At 40.8% G+C, this 20,082-nt stretch overlaps 5 protein-coding genes across 5 annotated transcripts; 3 read left to right on the plus strand and 2 right to left on the minus strand.

Annotated features, from left to right (window-relative positions):
- Window positions 1-1,225: 1,225 nt before the first annotated feature.
- Window positions 1,226-1,766, plus strand: BDB00DRAFT_815333 (RNA polymerase subunit RPABC4/transcription elongation factor Spt4). Its single transcript, XM_053122899.1, has 3 exons — window positions 1,226-1,345; window positions 1,444-1,536; window positions 1,616-1,766. Exons 1-3 carry the CDS (start codon window positions 1,291-1,293, stop codon window positions 1,636-1,638), a joined length of 171 nt encoding a protein of 56 aa, XP_052981522.1. The 5' UTR covers window positions 1,226-1,290; the 3' UTR covers window positions 1,639-1,766.
- On the minus strand, window positions 1,763-4,115 carry BDB00DRAFT_882537 (WD40-repeat-containing domain protein; the record flags this gene model as incomplete). Its single annotated transcript, XM_053128156.1, has 7 exons — window positions 1,763-2,600; window positions 2,668-2,733; window positions 2,808-3,237; window positions 3,259-3,528; window positions 3,612-3,835; window positions 3,913-4,018; window positions 4,091-4,115. The coding sequence occupies 7 exons, from the start codon at window positions 4,113-4,115 to the stop codon at window positions 1,763-1,765; spliced, it is 1,959 nt and encodes a 652-aa protein (XP_052981523.1).
- A 3,838-nt stretch (window positions 4,116-7,953) lies between these two features.
- Window positions 7,954-9,638, plus strand: BDB00DRAFT_882538 (uncharacterized protein; the record flags this gene model as incomplete). The annotated part of the gene is made up of 7 exons (XM_053128157.1): window positions 7,954-8,035; window positions 8,129-8,546; window positions 8,665-8,769; window positions 8,859-8,983; window positions 9,073-9,340; window positions 9,480-9,509; window positions 9,596-9,638. 7 exons carry the CDS (start codon window positions 7,954-7,956, stop codon window positions 9,636-9,638), a joined length of 1,071 nt encoding a protein of 356 aa, XP_052981524.1.
- A 6,089-nt stretch (window positions 9,639-15,727) lies between these two features.
- BDB00DRAFT_815357 (uncharacterized protein) lies at window positions 15,728-18,118 on the plus strand. Its single transcript, XM_053122900.1, has 10 exons — window positions 15,728-15,787; window positions 15,914-16,009; window positions 16,102-16,417; window positions 16,517-16,665; window positions 16,790-16,820; window positions 16,919-17,020; window positions 17,115-17,125; window positions 17,236-17,401; window positions 17,563-17,684; window positions 17,781-18,118. Exons 1-10 carry the CDS (start codon window positions 15,761-15,763, stop codon window positions 18,021-18,023), a joined length of 1,263 nt encoding a protein of 420 aa, XP_052981525.1. The 5' UTR covers window positions 15,728-15,760; the 3' UTR covers window positions 18,024-18,118.
- Window positions 18,119-18,611: 493 nt separating this feature from the next.
- On the minus strand, window positions 18,612-19,742 carry BDB00DRAFT_815361 (uncharacterized protein). The gene has a single exon (XM_053122901.1). The coding sequence runs from the start codon at window positions 19,673-19,675 to the stop codon at window positions 19,019-19,021; it is 657 nt and encodes a 218-aa protein (XP_052981526.1). The 5' UTR covers window positions 19,676-19,742; the 3' UTR covers window positions 18,612-19,018.
- Window positions 19,743-20,082: the final 340 nt, after the last annotated feature.

A 20,082-nucleotide genomic window follows, 5' to 3' on the forward strand; every position in this document is an offset into this window, starting at 1 on the left:
CACATGGGCCGTGTATCATGCATGCTGTCACCGTGCGATACACTGTGGTTGTGTGAGTGGATCTAGGTGTAGTAGCAGGAGTAGGAGCTGTAGGATATTCAACGACATTCTACCCGCCATTCCATTTTTTCCACTTAAACAAACTGTAACAGTTAGTTTCAAATGTGGCCTTAAACATTCATTGCCTATTCTACGGCGAACGTTGCGTGAATGAAGTGGACATGGCCCATTATTGTCATCCGAGCCACAGTGACAGTCTTGGTTAACTTCAGATTGCTTCAATACAAGGATGAAAAGTTAATTAGTACACTTGAGTCTTTTAAACAGTCTGTCAGAATCTCAGGCAAGAATCTTCGGCAAGGCTCGAAGATGCTCAATGATTTTCCATGAATAGACCTTTCAAGTGTCGTTTACGGAAGATTGAAGCAGTAACACACCTTTTGCGAACTCATAGTAAAATTACAATAGTAGTAGAGAGAAACAACAAAGTTAAAGTGTAAACGTTCCTGAGAAACACGTGTGTGCGGGCAAAAAGATTATATATTGGTGATGCTAATTTCCAAATATGGACTTACGCTGGGAATGAATCGTAACGACCTCTCTTTCAGAGTAGAGATAGAAGTCGCATCTGTGAAGTATCTAGCGATCTCCATGGTAGTTCTTAAAAAAAACGGTGGTACCCCGCCCAGTACCTTAAATATTTTGCACGTATTGTTGTCAGTGTCAACCGTATCCTTTTTCCAGAAGCGACTGTGTAGTACGTTTAAAATGTGCGACGTTGAATCTGTGCCGATGCTTATAAATTCCGGTGTCGTCTGGCACGAGTAGCATACTATTTAGCTCTATTTTATGCAAGTGATACAAAACGACTCTCTTCCCCCTTCTCTGCTCTTGGCTTAGTACAGTCAAGGCGCTACAAGTTGCTTTTACTGTGTATGTGGAGGTGCTGGAGAGTCCTTCGCATTGAAAGCTTCGGATCAGGCAATCTTTATCAACTCTGTACACAACTCTCTCGCTGTATTCCAATCGTCTTTCGCTGTACATCAGTCTATCAGTCGCTGTTCAGCAATCTTTATACTTACTATCCATCTGTTGATTTGGTTTGGATCAGCTGCTTAAAAATGTTGTCTTTTCTGTCCCCCAAGTTTGTATTTCGCGGTGAGCGGTCTGTGATCTCGACAATAGCTGTGGCGGTGACTCGTTTTTCAACCGCAGCCGCTTTGCTTCCAATGAATCTGGGCTTCTTTTTATTATTTTTCTGACACTTTTCGTCAAACACTTTGGAGAATAATGGAAGGCACACCCATTCGTCAACCCGTTGCAGCCATGATTTATACTTGTGCTGGTAATTACCTTTTGAAGCTCTCATTGATATAGAGTACTAATTTGAAGAAAAGTAAAAAGCTAAACGATTTTTCAAATATTACATGTTTCGATCCATAGATTGCGGTTGTGAAAATCAGCTCAAGCCTCGAGAGCCAATCCGTTGCCAAGATTGCGGCCACAGAATCATGTACAAGAAGCGAACCAAGCGAAGTACGTTACGACTGTTTTCTTTTAAAAAGGGGAAAGCTTACTAATCTTCCATTGTTTTACTCTTTTTTCCTCTCTCTAGTGGTTCAATTCGAAGCTCGCTAAAATAAAAATTAGCATACTATCATCCACTACTACAACCACTACAGCAACAACTTTTTTGCCAATACATTTCCTCTCTATCGCCTCATATCACTTTTCATTCATTACAATTTACACAAAAAAATCATTAAAATTCCTTCTGACTCATACGCAACACATATTGCAGTTCATCATCGTTTTCGTCGTTATCGTTATCGTTGTTGCTGTTGTGTTGAGCCTTGCTGGTGATACGAGTTTGGGTGTCATTCCAGATATTTCGAGAACGCACGGTGCTTGACTTTTGCCATTTTCGGTTTTCATTGCCATCAGCCACGGTAGGCCATTCTGTGAGGTCCTCAGGTAACGATGTGCTGCTATTACTGCTGGATGATGTAGTATTGCTATTACTACTACCACCATCGTTACTACTGTTCTGACCAGTTGATGACATTTCCAAGCTTGCAATCATAGCCATCATCAACTCTTCATCGTCTTCATCGATATAGTCAGTTGTTGGTGCGAGGCTGTTGTTGTTATTGCTGCTGCTGCTGCCGCCACCGCTGTTGCTGTTGCTGATGAATCCTTCTTCAATCGCAAAGCAATCGTTCTGATGTTCCCCTCCTTTTTGTTCTTGCGACAACATCACGGCATATGCAAGCATTTCTTCATCCGATAATCCACCCAATGTCATTTTGTTCAATTCCTTAGCCTCTCGTTCTCGTTCCTGTCGTTCTTGTTCGATCGCTTCGGCCGATTCTTTCCATTCCTGTTTTATCTCGTAATGGAGTTGGCGCGAATCGCCAGCACCCACACGCACATTGTTTCGTCGCAAGTTGCGTTTGTTCAGCATTTGCTTGTTGGGTGAAAAGTCCCATGTCTTGACTTGATGGCCAATCGTAGCAACACCACGATAATCGTCGCAGTGAAGATTCGTTACTCGCATAACGCTTACATCGTTACGATCCACAGGTGCATTCTTTGGAATCCTGAAAAAATAAATTGAATTAGCATACTCTCACCAAATCGTTCCTTAACCTAAGAAAAAAACCTTACTTATTGCCTAAAACATTGACCAGGGACCCCGTGAGTGGATCCCAAATCCTAATCCAACCATCGTCACTATAACAATTATTTAGTATCGATTAAGAAATGCAAATGGATGCCTTCCGATCCAAAGAAAAACTTTTTCTTACCTTCCGCTGACCACCTTGAAAGAATCCACGAAAAGAGCACTAATAGGTGCCAAATGTCCATGCAAAATACGTAGGGGTCTAACTTTACGTCCGTCTATACTTGTTGCATCTCCATCCCAGATGCACACGGTGCCTGCCGTATCACCAGTGACAAGCAACCGTGTCATCATCACTTGGGAAGAGTTTTTTGAGGCTCCTGCTTGAGCCATATATGGGGGATCTTTTGTTGTTGTTGAGGTCGTCGACGTTGCTCCGGCCATTTTTGTACGCAACTTCATAGCAGCCTGGAGAGACCCAGTCTCTGTAGGAGGAGCAACATCCCATTCCATACAAGTAATTGTTCCAATATCATGGCCCCATCCATATACGCCAGTCCGTTCACCGGTCGTCATTTTGTACTTTGATACCTCGTGAGATCCATAATGCGTCACTAGAATCACGTCAGATTCACAGTCATGTTTGATTGCTTGTACCGGTGTCGATGTCTCGGCGGTTGCTGGTGCAATGACTCGTCGAGATTCAAAAATATTCGTCGTCGAATTTGTTGTTTCGACTGCTGGCGGTGTTCGATCGCCCACGTCGCGTCGTCTTAGCTGTTCTCGGAAATCCTTCACAAGCTGATCCACACGAATATTCCAGATAACAATAGTTCCATTGGCGTAACCAGCAACGATCCGGTAATCCCTGGTCACTTCAAGGCACGTGGGAGTGTCGACAATACCTATTTGGATCCGCGTGAGCATGACTATAACAAAAACAAAAAACGATCTAGTGCTATGCGAAATTGATAAAAAATAAACGTACCAACAAAAGTTTTCGCGCAAGATACAGTAGGAACCACCCAAATTTTAATTGCGCCATCCTCACCTGCACTTAGTGCGATATCTGGTGCAAACGCTGGCAATGCCAAAGCAGTAACTGCACCCTGATGGAATTCGGCAAACACTCGCAGTTGCCTACCAACGACTGATTTGGGTCGTGTAGTCATGGTGATGTAACCAGGGTTGAATCCCCATAAAATGCGTTGTCTATAATAATATACAAAGTCAAAACAAACGAATTACAACTTAACCAACTCTGACCCCTCCAAGTTCAGTCAACTTACCCTTCCACTTGCACTGCATTTACACGCAGCGGAACACCGTCATCCGTACTATAAAGTAAATGCTTATCAACACTGCCTGTTGCTGGATTGCATTTAACGGCAAGGCCTAAAAAAGAAACAGAATCAAAAAGAATAAAGTTATTATCAAAGTTAAATACGCGATTTCCTCCTTTCTTACCTCGTTCAGTACTTGCAGCAAGCATATAGGCGTTATCGAGGTCTACAGATACTGCACGGATTGATCCAATTTTTGGATTAAACTGCATGACCGTTCCTCGTCCCTTTTCCCATTTTCTATAAGTCTGCATTAGCTTATCCACTCATTTTTTATAAAAAAAATCTTCGCATTGCAAATCATTATTTACCTTATCAAATGAGTACGTAGGATATATTCTGACTTCCAGCTATCTTTTCGTAAACGCTTGAAAGGTAATGAGCCAAAGAACGATAAAAAGGCACTTTTCCCTATATATAATATTGGGGAAGAACAAATAAGTACGTATCCAAGGTAGCATATTAATATTACTTCTTTATAGTCATTCCAGATAAACTTACAGCAAGCGTCATCCGTCGCAATATGTCTCCAGTGTCGACAGACCTGGGCAACAGTCGCTAAAGACGCAGGGTCCAACCGGGCAAATATATGCGTAACAATCTCTATCGACAATTGTTGAAAATAGCAGGGCCCACTATTTATATACGTGAGATAAATGTCAACCACATTTTGTGTTTAAGTTACTTTGGAAAATGTCTGTAAAGAGATTAAAATAAATTTTTTACATTGAATTGTTGTTTTTGTTTTTGTTGCTGTTGTTGGTAGCAGAAAAAGACGGTTGTTCCTTTTTGTTGTAATGTTTTGAACTGCTGCCGTCAGTCTGGCCAGGAGATTGAACTTGTTCATGCAAGCCATTTTGTAATTGAAAATCGTGTTGCTGTAAGTAGTCTTGTAATTCTGTATCAGTCAATGAATCGTCGTTTTTGTTGTTATAGCAGTATGTGTTGGAATCGAAAGACATGAAACGGGGTGTGGAGAGTTTTGTAAACAAAAGAAGCTGATTAATGAACGCTTTTTAAACCTTGTTAGTGATTGCAGGGGAGGTTCGTGGGAAGCGTTCTTTGACAAATTTTGACAAATTTCAAAGGGAGGAAGAAGGTGCGAAGATTAAGAGTAAGAAAATGTGCTTTCTATTGATGAACGAGAAGACTTCAGGGAATGCTAAACAGTGAAAAAGCACAGTTGGTGCTGTTGCTGCGGTCTGGTTTCGCTGTTGATAAAAAGACAACGACAGCTTCCGAAAGCTGTCGGAAGCATTTACATTTGTATTCTCTCTGGTTTGACATGCATTTTAAACCCAGATCTATCGATCATCAGTTCGGTGGAAACTTTTGAATCGTGTGATCTGCCAAGTGAGAAGATTTGATGTTTCTCAGTCCACTTGTAGGTGCTGCTGTATTAGCCTACTTGTTTATAATCTAACTTTGACTTTTTGACGACGTCATTTCCCCTATCATGCTCCTCCCTTATACTTGACTCGAGCAAGCATATGGTATTGAGCTCCACGGACGTTGTTGTGCTCATTAAAGATAGAGCAATTTGATACCAGCTTTCTGCACAACTTCGTTCGGGCGATCCTTTCTTCAAAGCTTTGAAGGCACTTTTCTGCAGCGTATATTTTATGTAAGCTTCACTGCTGCAGGCGAGAAAGAACGGGCGTTGACTGTTAGAAGTAGAAGAACCAATATAGGCAAAGGTGTAAATCTGACAAACATGTATAACATTTGATAATGTCATATTATATTTTGGCGCAAATCATATATTTTACATGGTTGTATTAAAGAAATCGTACAGTGTACGATTTTCACAACTGGGATGAGAGATACAAGAAGAGATAATGGCTATTTGTCAATACTATATATACGCTATACATGTCATGAGCATCTTAAACAAGAGCCTTACTATGGTAAGCTATCTATACCTACAAATTGTGATGCACATAATAGTATTTCGCATAGAATTGCATATATCATTTGGTCACCATCACTGTTGTGCACTTGCTACTGCTTCTTTAAGCTGTTAAGTCATCGGACACACCACCTCATTACGAGCTCCAGCACACAAAGGTTTGTCTAACACCGCAACCACCATCCTGACAAGCGGCCCTGAAATTCTTGCAAATAGATTCCTTAGAGCATGCGGCATTGCAGGCAGCCTTGATCATGCAGTGACAGAATGCATCAGTATCCTCGAGGAAAAGAGCAAAGATCATGGTAATGACAAAGACAACAAGCAAAGTGGGCTTCATGATATTGTTTGCTGATTAAAAATAAATATTTAAAAAGAAAAGATGTGAGTGCCTTTCTTTTGCGAAATGCAAAACAACCCTCCATATTTGTATTTTATTGACATCCTTCATGGCATTGCCGTTATATCGGGTTAGCTGCAATTGCTTTACTAATGATACTGCAGGAATGCATTCATCGACTAATGCCTCCGCCACCAATGCTCAATGGTTATTTGTTTGAAAGTCACATATATACCATAGTACGCGTAGGTTGTGACATGTCGATTACTTTATAATAACGTGTTTTCATATAATACCATTTTTCTGATTATAGTCAATAGCGTACGCTGCCCAGTATATTACTCGAAGCTCTGCCATCCTGTGACACAAAACGTAATAGAGTGTTGTAAACCTTTTGACTTTCGTTTTGGCTGATACTTTTATTCAATATGAATTAATTTTCTATTGAACAAATCATTAGGTATACACAGGCAGCATCCTTGAAAATGCATAATATGATATGTACAACACATATAAAAATAGCAATGTATACTATGAAAAGTACAGACTGATTGATTTAAGCTAGATTGACGTTTGCTAGATATGCCCTGTAAAAATCGCATGGTCATGTATAGGATTTTGATCCTGTAACCGTATAGGTCACCTAATCATACTGTAAGTAATGAGCGCAGCGCTTAACTTTATGCAAAGGCGGGTGTTATACTTGTCTCGCAAACACATTATGCTGTGTATACTTGTTGCTGTTGACGCCGAGAAATAACAAAAGTGCCGTTCATTTGCTTGTACATACTATCCTGGTGTGAATATCGCTGATGTGCGTATAATAAACCACTACTAGCTGCTGCTGCTACGGTTGCTCTACTACAGCTCGTTTCTTTTGATGTCATCAGCCTCTATCAAACGAAGAGTCAAAATTTAGTGCTTTATCACCAAACTTGCACGTATTGTTGTTAGAACTCATGTGGTTTCACGCGCATGTATGTAGTTCCATATAGCGGTGTATATGATAAATTATATCATGGCCACAATCCTTTTGCACCAACGCAAATACTTTATTGTAAAGAAAAGCGAGCGGATACAAGGCAAAGTATGTCTGTTAATGAGCTACGTTCCCTCTGAAAGGAAAGGATAGGGAATGTGACCCTATTTTAAAATGCTGGGTTACATGAATTGATAGACTTATTCGGCTCATGACATTCTTTCATGGATATTAACAGCCTGGCATAGGATTATACAGAAGTGCATTTCTTTTGATTTTGAATAGAGTCAATGGTATATACAGGTACTATCTTACCGCAAGTGCAAAAGAATAAGCCATTTTCCTGATGGGACCGCTCATAAAGTTGCTGTTCACATATGTATGTGTCGAGATGTGTCATCTCTAGAGGAGGTAGTCACATATTATTGGCTGAGGGAAGAAAAGAAAGAGGAACGCGTTCCGCCGCGAAATTCTAACAGCAATTTTTTTTTCGGCTTCGACGTATAGACATACAACACACACAGAACGACATGACGTTGCCTACTGCACTTGAAGCACAAGTTGAGAACTTCATTAATCGACTGAAAAGACGGTAATTGAAAACCTGCGAATGACTGAACAACGGGTGCATGACGAAAAAGACAACTGATTTCCTTTCTCTCCATGACCTCGTAATATTATCAAAAAAATTAAAGCCAAGTCATTGGTTCATATGAGGTCGCCAAAGAAACAGCTGTCATACTGCGGCAAGCTGTGTCCATGAGCCGATGGCGCGATGCCGATGCGCTGATAGATATTATCCGAGATCTTGGCGGTAGATTGGCAGCAGCCCAACCAAAAGGTATTGATTTTTCAGTATATTCTTGTGACCCACTCGATAAAACAACAACCACCAGAAAAGATGTTTTAGTTAACTAATATGTATTATAAACAGAACTGGCAGTAGGCAATATTGTACGTCGAGTATTAAAAGTTATTCGTGAAGTTGTTCGAGGCGAGTTGGATGATATGATGGATGACGATAACGACGAATACGACGAAGATGACAGCTACTCAGATGACGGCGACAATAACAACGATTCTTCACCGCCACCAAGCAAAAACTTGTCAACCACCAGCAGCCAGATTGGATCCGTCAGTGAACGTCCACAGCTGACTGTACAGTCGTCCATGTTTAGACTTTTGGCAGATGTGTCACCAGCTACACCCGATGATTCAAGTGATACACCCGAAAAGAAAGCATACACCTTGAAGCCAATTATTATTCAAGAAATTAATGAGGAAATTATCGCGGATCTGGAGACTGTATATAAGGGCATTGCAGATCAGGCTATTGATTACATACACGCAAAGTATGTTGATTACAGGATGGTTGGATGGCGATGATTACGAGAAGCTCGACTATGCGATGACTACGATAACTTGGTTACTCACCAAACATCACCCGGTTTTTATCAAAAATGCTTATAGTGAAGTGATCATGACGATTGGCAAATCGCGAACTGTCGAAGAATTTTTGCTCCGAGCTGCACAGAAACGTAAATTCCAAGTCATTGTTGCTGAAACTGCACCCACGTAAGTACACCTCTTCTTTTTCTGGTCTTACGTCGATAAGCACGAGTCTCTTTGTTAATTAGGAGCGGAATGCTCCCATTTTGTAATAGATACCAAGGACACGAGATGGCTGCTTCATTGTCAAAAGCTGGCATCGATACAACCGTTGTTGTTGATTCTGCCATATTTGCCGCTATGCCACGCGTCAACAAGGTTGTCGTTGGCGCACATGCTGGTAAGCAAATCCAAATATATACAGCGAGGAAACTGAGTGGACAAGATTGGGAAGAAAGAGAACTGAATACGCGTTTGCATTTTTGTCAGTTTTGGCCAACGGTGGTTTGGTAGCAGTAACGGGATCCCATTTGCTGGCGGCTGCAGCCAGGCATCATGCTACTCCAGTTCTTGTCTGCACTGCGCTGTACAAGCTTTCGCCTGTGTTTGCATATGATGCCGAAACATTCAATATCACCGTCGCACCAAATAGCATTTTGGATTTCCAGCAGGGGCCTATCATCGACAAGGTCACAGTGTCAAACCCTTATTATGATTATGTTGCACCCGAGCTGGTCAGCTTGTTTGTACACAACTTGTAAGTTTAATCACATCTCTTTCGGAGGAGGGAAGGAGTTTCCATGTGAAACTAAAGTGGTAGTGGAGGGATGGGTTGTAGAGAAGAGAGGTACAGACCAATTTGTCACGTATTTGCTGAACAATTCTTTCTGAAACAGGGGATCCGCACCACCTACTTACGTCTATCGGTAATTAGTGAACACATATGATAGGAACTCACATAGGATAAGGTATCTTAAACAATGAACTAACTCGCTATTTCATTCATTTATAGTCTCATTAACGACAACTACGATCCCGAAGACACCACTTTGTAAAATATGTAACCTGTCTAATAATAGTAATAAAACAAGTGTCCCATTCATGGAGCGATAATAAGAACGAAAAGACGCTACTTTTCTACATAACCAACCAAGTCATGCAAGTTTAAACACGGCCTTGTTTACATTCGGATCAGGGAACACATCCGCACTCTAATATCTCTCCAGTATCATACAATCAGATGTTCTTAATGGCTGGCAACTACATCAGGCTGACATATAAGAACTGGAATAGTCTCACAAAAGCTGTTTAGAGGGAAGAGGAAAACGAGATAAGTGATAGTCTGCTAGCCCGTAAATAAAGCAGCCTGTTCTTACGCAGATTCTTCAGTAGAACTAGTGGATTTGTCAAAATTTCAAACCATCCTCTGAATATAGGCCCTCTTTTCAAAACTGAAAAATTCTACTTACCCTTCCTCAGCTTGATCAGTATCCACAGTATGTTCAATTTCAATGGCATAGATTAAGGTAGTGTCACTTGTATCTCGAGGAGAAACTGGGCATAACGATAAGAACAGTTTAATATCAACTGTAGATAGCAGATAACAGGTGTCATCCATTACACATCTACAGTACTTACAGGATTGACAAGCATCTTGTAGAGGAATAAGGTACGGGAGAGATCAAAATGGAAAAATGGACCCCCCTATATCTACTGCTCTTTTTACGAACAGAGACACGCATTCCTCGGTATCTCTTCTGCCGCCAAAATTCTTGGCAGACGCCTCTTGGAGGCAGGCTTCACAGCTGTAGGTTTCTTGTTTTTCTATTTGCCGCTTGGCTACAATCGTAACAACATGCGATACGGAAGGACGTTCACTGTCATTAACCACACATTTCAACAAAGAAATTTCAAACCCACATTGCCTCTTTTGCGGCTATCTTACTATCACCCCGTCTGCCGAAGAAAACAATCCTCAAACGTTATAAAACGATACAAGGCATTAAAATGGATTTCGTTGCAAAAGGAGATTATTGGAATATCCCACATTGGAGAAAATTTATATGCGATGCTAGGTCGACTCACACGCATCAACTACAACGCTTATCTGCCATCGTGGTGATCATTGCGTTACTTTGATTATCAAGAACAAAAGTAAAAGATCCAAGCAAGACCGTGATCCGACGAACGATCAGGATCTAAGCAATTCTTCCAACCACCTTGCGTTTCTCGGGGAGCGTTCAACTTTTCTGGAGCATACACGTTTGCGCTTCTATATATTTAGTCTTCAGCCTTCAACTTTCCAGAAATTGTTAATATTAGTACATTAAAATGCGCCGCGATTTGAGACGAACGAACATGTTGTTGAAAAAAAAGATCCGGATTTAGCGACTGCCATTTCTCCTTCTTCTCGACCATCATCCTTCAAGAGTAAAAGCATTCTTGTAGTTTCGCAGCTCTATGAATCTATGCAGATTATCAACAAGAGGGCTCTCGTACCTGGAAGAAAAATATACCTTTGTTTTACGCCGCCATTTCTGTGGCTGCTTACAAATGAGAATACAGTCTTAAGCGGAGGAGGAGCGGGTACTATACTCAACCACGGTCAGTCATTCATTGCTAAAACGGACAACATGTACGGATGTATTTCGGTGGGTAGTTTTGATTATCGCTTCTCCAACATATTGACAAATTCTTCAGTTGAGATGGCTCGGTTGTTGCGCGCTTAATACAATTTACTGATGAAGTATCATATATTCGTAAGTAAAATATATTATACGTACATGACGCAATATAAATGTCTTTGCCCATTGATCACGCGTATAATAATATTATTATTGCACTGTTTACTCATACATTCTTTAAAACCTCGTGCTACGCCAACTCTTACCAACGAAATTAAGCTGACTGATGCAATTGGCAATTTGCATTGTATATGTATACATGTGTATAGCATGATGTGGCACATAAATTATTCATGGAGGTTACGCGACAGAGATAATGCGAGGATGATAACTAAAATAATAAAAGGGTCATTCTTCGCCTGTAAGAGCGAGGGAGAAGTAACACAAGCTCAAACGCTATGACAAGCTGGAATCCGTTTACGAAAAACGAATGGTCAAGAGAAAAGTGGTACTTTTTGAAACCGGAGAATAGCGGGAAAAAAGGCATCCTACTTGCAATATCATATCAGCGCGTTATAAAATATCGTATAAGCCTTTTTAAACGCGAATCCGCAGCAGTCGATCAAGCTTGAAGTCAAGCGTGTCTCAATTGCTGCCGCTGATGGCCATTCGTTTCAAACGGATCTTGCATCACAGAAAAGAAAAACACAGACGCAACCTCGTTTCTTTCTTTCAAGAACAATAGCAGGGTCCGTGCGTAGAGAGCACGGTGTCAAAGGGTTGCCACCGCTTTATATGCACTTGAAAGAGATCCTAAATCTCAATCAGTACATTCACAAACAAGGTACAAAAGTACTTCACAAGGTCGATCAGTACGCGAGAGATCGTTCTTTGTGAATTGGGATGTCATTACCCAACGAAAGATTAACCTTCCGTTGTAATAATCAAACATAGAAAGCTTCTCTTGTTGATTATTATCTTTTTGTCATTTTCTTATTGTAATATTTTAAAGAGAAACCCTCTTTTCTAGGAAGTTCCAATAGAAAAAGAGGGGAAAAACTCCTGCTGTCTCTTTTTTCCAGGAAGACAACAAAACCTGATCGAAGACGCAGGTAGTGAATGGTCGCTACGCAATGAGAGACCTTCGCCATTCACTAGTGGCGCCCGTGCCGTGTGTGCCCACAACGTCAACTAAGCACAAAGACGCCTCAAGGTTGTTGTATTACGTTGATGCAGCCCTAGGGCATGCTTCCAACAACCTTGCTACCGTTGAAGCATCTTTCGGGTGAAAACATCCACCTCGACTCGGCGGATAGCTTTCCAAGTCAAGGATTCACACAACACTTTGCGCTTCATAAAGTTTGTGTAAATGGAACTGAAGAAGAAAAAAAAATGGGAGGGATGGGGGTTTTTTGGTATTCTTATTCAGACAATTTTTTTTGCCGTCACGCTCGGGTCTTCAATGAAATCCATCATTTTGATTGGCTCTCATTGGTAAGGCTCTGGTTGGCTCATTCTATGGACCGCTTATATCATATGACGCAACTTGGCCCAAAAGCAAAGGGAAGAGGAAGGAGATGTGTAAGTGATAGTCGTCGTGAAGAAGTCAAATACGCTATAGCAGCAGTGATCGACATGCTATGTATGTTTCACCATGCCGATGTACCCTCCGATACTGTCGCCGCTTATTTTGAAAAGAAGCGTCAGTGCACGCACCCAGCCTCCGCGTCAAATACAGGTACGTTTCGAATGCCAACTTGTTGATACATCCTGTAGTTACTGGAAGTATTGCAAGTAGACAATTGTCAAGAGCTCTACTATATAAAACATATTACCAAAGTTGTTGACTAAACTCTTCTTTATCCGAATACACAAAGCTGTCTGTTCTTTCAAATTGAAAAACACAACTGAATGCTTAATAAAAGGCAGCAGCCGATGGGCGCGACTGTATATCTACGCACTCATTATTCCCTGGATTGTGATCGCCTAATATGGTGCTCCCGGCGTTCAAGCTATACAAGTTTTGGGGTACTCTCGTTTAAAAGGAAGAGTCATTCTCACTTCTTTTACAGACTTTCAACCAAGGTCTTTCTTCATATTGTCCACGATGCAAAAAATACAGTTGATTAGGTTCATCGACTGCAAGTAGTACAATTAACAAGCGGTCAGTGTGTGGAGTATCAGCAAAAATATATTACCAGGCTTCCTTGCTTTACGCCATTGCAAACAGCAGCTCCTGACCATTCGCGCCGAAGCTTAAAAACAGTAAGGTAAACTCGACGGAGCCCTGAAGAGCGCTAGTCGCCTATTGTGACGCTAGTGTTTTCTTCAAAAGCAACAACCTGAGCGAAGCGGTCGAAACATTTGATGATTTTGTTGTTCAATGTCATTATTATCCTCTTGGGGAGGTTGTGGGAATTTTCAAGCAGGCAATACGTGATCCCAATATATAAAAGGCTTTTGAGCGCTATAACATACAGTACTGTAATTGCACTGTACACACCTAAAGAGATGATTCAATGCCTTTGTGCCGTTCTTCTACTTTATATTCGGGGCGTTCGATCCATTCTCAATACGCGTGAATATCAGTTTTTAACCTGCTGCCAACAGTATTTTTTTTTGTCAAAACGCTCAGAATCGATCCACCAGAGTTGGAACATTATAATAGTTGATTCTTTTTTTGTATTACTGGCCTGCCTATCGGATTACTGCGAATTGATCTTTCACTATCACTTTGAGAAAAAAAATATGCTTAAACAAAATTTGAGGAGTCTACAAAAAGTGGACAATCTGATACGCCTAGAGGAAATCATATGATGCCAATGTAAAAAGCTTCAATATGGAACATACTTGCTATCTAAGCTCCGTTGTAGTGTATTGGGCAACATGTCCGCTAAAGCGCAATTGTATGAACTTACACTGCGCGCAAGCATTTCTTCGAGTGAATAATATTGACAGCTGCTCTACCAAGCGAGATATAGCGCTTTTTCATTCTACCCTCTTTGAAAGGAGCTACGTGCAACGTCCTCTTCTCTCACAGGGTGTTCGATTCTGAGTTTGGGCGAGGTTAGCAGTATGACAAAGATCAGGTGGATAATGCTTTTGACACAACTATGATACTCATTGTACGATGGCAGAGTTGAATACTGAATTCAAGTTCCGTTCTTCAAACACAAATCACTGGAGATGGATTGCTCCATCGTTGGGAAAGTTCGGTCTTGTCCGGTAATATGCGCATGGTGGTACAAGTATCCTGTTATGATCAGTCAGCATTTAATGTTTTGCGTGGCACCATTTCCTTACTTTGACATTTCTACTAACTTTGACTTGTATACATGTATGATGTATAAGAACGATGAAACATAACATAGAGAATGGAAGTGTCTATGAAGTAGCATAATATCAGATCATTATCCTGGAAAAGTTGCAATGAGGCCTTTGAGTTGCATCCTTGATTCGCAGTGACAAATCCGGTGGGTACACCGTCACGCGAACTTTACGCATCATGCATATGCTTCGACATCTACAAGAACCTGTTATTTATCTCGGGAAGCTTCATATTTGTAGAAGTATTGCATATTACTTTTGACTAAAATCAGGGGTTTGTGATAGAGCAACATGTGTTGTATTGTTGACAGCTTGCGGTGCAAATGTTTCGTTCGATCAATTCGATATAATGGTGTTCAGTGCTCATTGTCAGTTATGATTTAATTTTTTTTATTGTTATCGTCGCTGATATTATAACTTGGAGCAGCAAGTAGTAATCAGCACAAGTATTTATCGCATAACTTTGATCCACAGTCAAATAATGATACAGTAGTAGAAACGACAGCAACGAAAAACAGTCCAACAACGCTTCTTGTAAAATAAGCCCGTTATCTGAGCTTCAACCTATGAAAGTGAGAGGATTATTGCAGCAGCTGTCGTGCAGTAGTGTGCTATACTGTAGTCCTCCCTCTGCTTTGCTTTGTCTGCTGGCAAAAGAGTAGTGAGACTACGGGCAACTATATTTTTAACATACTGTTGTGCTCAAAGCAAATTTACCGTCGAATCTCAATGGCCTGTCTCCATTCAAACAAGAGCCAGCTCTCGTTCACCTGTTTATAACAGAGCTTAGCGGTTTATCGATGCTAAATTTTCAAAAGCAATCATCATTAAAAGCATTCGAGATTGCTGAAAGATACTGATAAAAGGACAAACATCCTTGATAAATATTATTGCCTAATATAGGAGCGGGATCTTGAACCACTAAATTTAAGGTTTTTGAGCGACTATCAAACACAGCGTTGATAAGATTTGAGATTACATATTGTGCTTGTGTATTATGATAAATTCTTTCCGGTCGTGCGAATTTACCTTTCAACCTCGAAATAGTGATCCCCTTCTTATCTCCACCGAGTCGTCTTTGCACTTTAATTTTTTTCCCGGCCGAAATTTGGGTCTTTCGGGCTGTGGTTTGCCATGGCAATATAAAAGGGAGTTACCTAACGTAAAACAGAGTAAGTGGTTTACTTCTCTTTATCTTATCTATTTACTACTACTGTATTGATAGTATGACAGTCGCCATTAATTCAGCTCAAGTACGTACTTACCGTAATATGCAACAATGTTTCGGTTGGATGGGTGTATAGACTGATGGCCAGTACTTTATATTCATGCGACTATTGTACTTTTTTTCACACTCTCTCTCAAATATATATTTAAAGGCCACACAACAGCAATGCGATTTCCCGGAGGCGCAAAACGTTATTTATGCAGAAATCGATCGTATTTCGCCAGAGCTACGTGAGCTCAGTGCTGATGTAAAGCATTTGTTCCCTGTTATATTACCCTTTGTTATTGAAACATAATATGGCTTCTTCTATGCGCACGATTTTAATTCATATATGTTTAGTTACACGCACATCCCGAAGTGGGCATGCAAGAGCATCACGCGCATGACATTTTAACAAACTATCTGGAAAAGAACGGATTTGAACTGACACGACACGCGTTTGATTTGGAAACAGCGTTTATGGCCACGTATACCAAAGGATTGGGATTACGTGTAGGCTTTTGCTCCGAATATGACGCTCTTCCTGGATTGGGACATGCTTGTGGCCATAACATTATTGCTATCAGCGGCGTAGCCAATGCGATGGCTATGAAGGCTTTGTTGGACAAGGGATTGGCATCAGGAACTGTCGTTCTCTTTGGTTGTCCGAGTGAAGGTAAAGGAGTTTGATGTCAAGCTTTGGTGGACCTAGGTCCTAGAGACTAACAACTATGGTTATACATACGCGTGCTCACTCATCCGTTACATAAAACAGAACCACTGGATGGCAAGATTTTGATGGCTAAGAAGGGTGCATTTCAAGACCATGCGGATGTTTGCAGTATGCTCCATCCAGGACCCATGAACATGACGTATTGGGCGGGAACTGCTATTCAGGACGTTAAAGTCGAATTTCTCGGAAAGGTTAGCATATAATACTTACTACTTTACATCTGCCACGAAGAGTGTTTATAATTAATAAAGAGGAAGAAGAAGAAAATTGTTCGATTGAAAGTAACTAATTCTTTCTTTTCATACTCGTTATCAGCCTGCCCATGCTGGTGGCGCACCATGGAATGGTATAGGCCAACGTTCATTTCATTATTGGAAGAGTGTCGTAATTAATGAGCGAACAGGGAAAAAGAGGCTTACCGTTTCTAATTTCAACAAAAAATAGGCGTCAATGCACTGGACGCTATTTGCCAAGCGTGGGTCAGCATTGGTTTACTGCGCCAGCAGTTGCTAGCAACAGATCGTATTCACGGCATCATTACGGACGGTAAATAGTATTCTTTAATCACATGTTACTAGTGCTGTCGTATGCGTGGCTAATAATATAACATGTAAAACAACAACTCATACATGAAACATAGGTGGCAAAGCGGTAATGCGGATATCCTACGCCTATGTCTATATTAGCCATATGAAATGGAGCAGAATGTGCATTTTGCTAATAACCAATAGATCATTCTATAAAAATTACTTATATAATAGCCAAACATCATTCCAGACCGTACAGCAGGATACTTTTATGTGCGAGCCAAGACCACCAACCGCGTTGAAGAGCTGATGGAGAAAGTCGAAAATTGTTTCAAGGCTGCTGCACTCGCCACAGGGTGTGAAGTCAATATGAAATGGCGCGAAGCTGGCATGTGTAAAAGTAAGATTATTATTATCATTGTCATCATTCTTTTTTCGTGAACCTCTTATTACATACTGCTGTATATGTCGTCGTATATATATACATATTCACAGAGACGCAGAATGAGCAAAAAACGGACTACTAACAATGAACATTGTATACATTTTCTCTAACATCAGATGTCATTCAAAACCCGGTAATGGCTGAAACGTATGCGCGGTATTATCGGGAATTCGGCAGCAAGGGCAAGCCAATCGAATCTCGACAAGCACAAGAAGCGAATCAAATGGGTGGATCCACAGAAAGTATCATTTTTCTCGGTATTTGCAATTTCAAAAAGTGGGTCTTTAAAAACTTATAAGTCTATTCCTACTTCTTTTTTTTAACCGAAATACAGGATTTTGGAAACGTGGCACATTTGATGCCTGGCTTACATCCATTCTACGATATATACACCGACGAGTTTCCACACACTGAAGGATTTGCCAAACATACAGGAACAGAAGAAGCACACGAAGGCACAATGATTGCATCAAAGAGTTTGGCTATGGTATCTGCTCATATGTTTTTGGAAAAAGGATTCTATGAGAAGGCTTATCAGGAGTTTGACATAACTGTGCCAAAAGAACAGCGTTGTTAATTCGTTAGTAATAGCACGATATAATGCTATCGTTGTACTTTTGCATACATTCGATAAGCTAAAAAACATTGTAAAATAAATACATCACTATGATACTATTGTTACGGCTAATCATAAATTATCACTCGCAACAGCACAAACAGTCTTTGATAGGATTGTAGTAATAGAAAGATCAATTAGATATCATCATCTATGCAGGATTTTCGACTGTTATTTTGTGCTTTTCAATATTGTTTTATCGTGGACATGTTTTGATTCCAAAACTTCTTGTGCTGCTAGGAAAGAGTAAAATATCGTTGAAGCCCTATTTTTTGCTTTAATTTGAGAGTGACGCCGGCATACATATATATGCATCACACAGTCACGATTTTAAAACGTTTAAAGTTATATTAGATTTTGTGTGTCTTGTTCCGTGGCAATATTAAATGCAATGATGATCATCGAGAGAACGAGATTGGTAGACGGAGATAAAGTTCATGTTTTCCTGTTCTCCGTCTTACAGCAGTTCGTTTCTGACTGACAAAGGAGAGAGAGTTCGGTTCGTATATTTTTAGTCTAGTGCACCAGCACCACACTTATACACGTTACCGGAGCTATATAAACTTCCACCGAGTAGGAGATCGACACTATTCAAAGCTCTAGATCCAATAAACATCCAAGTCCGCCAATATAGCAGGAACGCCTCTCTTCCAAACTAAAGTGTCTTTTTTTTTACTTTATTAAATCAATTTATACAATGAAAGAAAAAAATTATTTTTTTCTTATGACAGTCCTGTTATTTTTACATTGTTATGTGGTTGGCGTTTTGTTCTGAAGGAAAAAGCAATGAGGGAAGGGGGAGGAGAGGAACGGCAATGGTGTTTTTTTTTCCCATTCTAGGGTGGTTTATGATGCTATTTACAGTATACAGAAAGTTTGTATTGGAAGAAGGGGGGGTGGATGGATGTGGATATGGTGAATGGACATGCTCTTTCATATACAAGTTAAGGATTTCTTTATAAAAACGCCAAGCTCAAAAATCTTGTAAAGCGATGAAACTCGCAAGGCGATTGATGCAAAGAGACTTGCATCTGTTTAGACCGTTCGACAGTCAAGGACACTAAACGATCGTCCAATTTCTTAACCGAGAGCGCTTCTTCGGTCTTTTCGAGGATCCAGGTTCTATAGTACGATTCGACAAATTGGTCCAGATCCGACGATAATTGCTCTGCTTTGCGTTGTAGACAAGAAACCTCGACCATGCCCTCTTGGTTGTCGTCGTCGGTTGTCGTTGTTGGAGGACAATGCTGTGCAATAATATCGCGTAGCGAGGGCAATGGTTGTGCACTCGACAAGAGTTTGTTGGCAACATGCGACTGGATGGCTTGGATGACTTGTGCCTGTAGTGTGGGTGGGTCCTCTACGTCGGGGGCAATGTGTATGTCGTTGAATCTTAATTGTTTCGCCAGTGCGTTCGCATATTCGTTGGTCAATGGGTCAAAGTGGTCGTATTGATAGTGGGACGTGACAAGTTGTGCTAAGCGGTCGATTTGAACGTCGGTCTGGATGGGTATGGCGGATATGCATTGCAAACAGGATGCTGATAGTAATACGAAGACCGTCATGGTGGTAACAATGATGGTGTTGCTGGTTAAAGAAGAATGAAGATGCATTGTTTACTTTGAAAAAAAAGAAAGAGAAGAAATGAAAGAATGAATGGTAAGTGTCGATCCGTTTGTGCGTGCGTTGTGTTGTTCGAGCGGGGCGGGCGGGTCCTATTTATATGAGATCCGCCCCCGGCGGGATGTCTTAATTGAAGACACGCGTTTCAGGGATGCCAAAAAAAAAATAGCCTCTTTTAGCCCAACTTGGCAAATTGGACCTATTTTATTAATTGATGAGCGGCAGACAGACAGGCAAGGCAAACTGAGATTTTTAAAAGCAACGACTCCTCCACCCCCTAAAACCCCCCATTCCCAGCGTACTGTACATATCAGTTACAAAGAAGACCATCGTGTTAAAAGTGGCTTGGGGCAAGCTATTGACAAAAAAGAAGACGCAAGGATCGAAATGTAAAGCA

The sequence above is a fragment of the Zychaea mexicana genome (assembly GCF_025766255.1).
Source record: "Zychaea mexicana strain RSA 1403 chromosome Unknown BDB00scaffold_22, whole genome shotgun sequence".
Classification (NCBI taxonomy): domain Eukaryota; kingdom Fungi; phylum Mucoromycota; class Mucoromycetes; order Mucorales; family Lichtheimiaceae; genus Zychaea; species Zychaea mexicana.

Bases quoted from the DNA above. Each gene is read 5' to 3' on its own strand.
- BDB00DRAFT_815333 (XM_053122899.1), top strand. From the start codon at position 1,291: ATGGAAGGCACACCCATTCGTCAACCCGTTGCAGCCATGATTTATACT. The intron at 1,346-1,443 runs GTAATTACCTTT...TTCGATCCATAG, and splicing joins CATGATTTATACTTGTGCTG to ATTGCGGTTGTGAAAATCAG. The intron at 1,537-1,615 runs GTACGTTACGAC...TCCTCTCTCTAG, and splicing joins CAAGAAGCGAACCAAGCGAA to TGGTTCAATTCGAAGCTCGC.
- BDB00DRAFT_815357 (XM_053122900.1), top strand. From the start codon at position 15,761: ATGACAGTCGCCATTAATTCAGCTCAA. The intron at 16,418-16,516 runs GTAAAGGAGTTT...TACATAAAACAG, and splicing joins CTTTGGTTGTCCGAGTGAAG to AACCACTGGATGGCAAGATT. The intron at 16,666-16,789 runs GTTAGCATATAA...ACTCGTTATCAG, and splicing joins AAGTCGAATTTCTCGGAAAG to CCTGCCCATGCTGGTGGCGC.
- BDB00DRAFT_815361 (XM_053122901.1), bottom strand. From the start codon at position 19,675: ATGCATCTTCATTCTTCTTTAACCAGCAACACCATCATTGTTACCACC.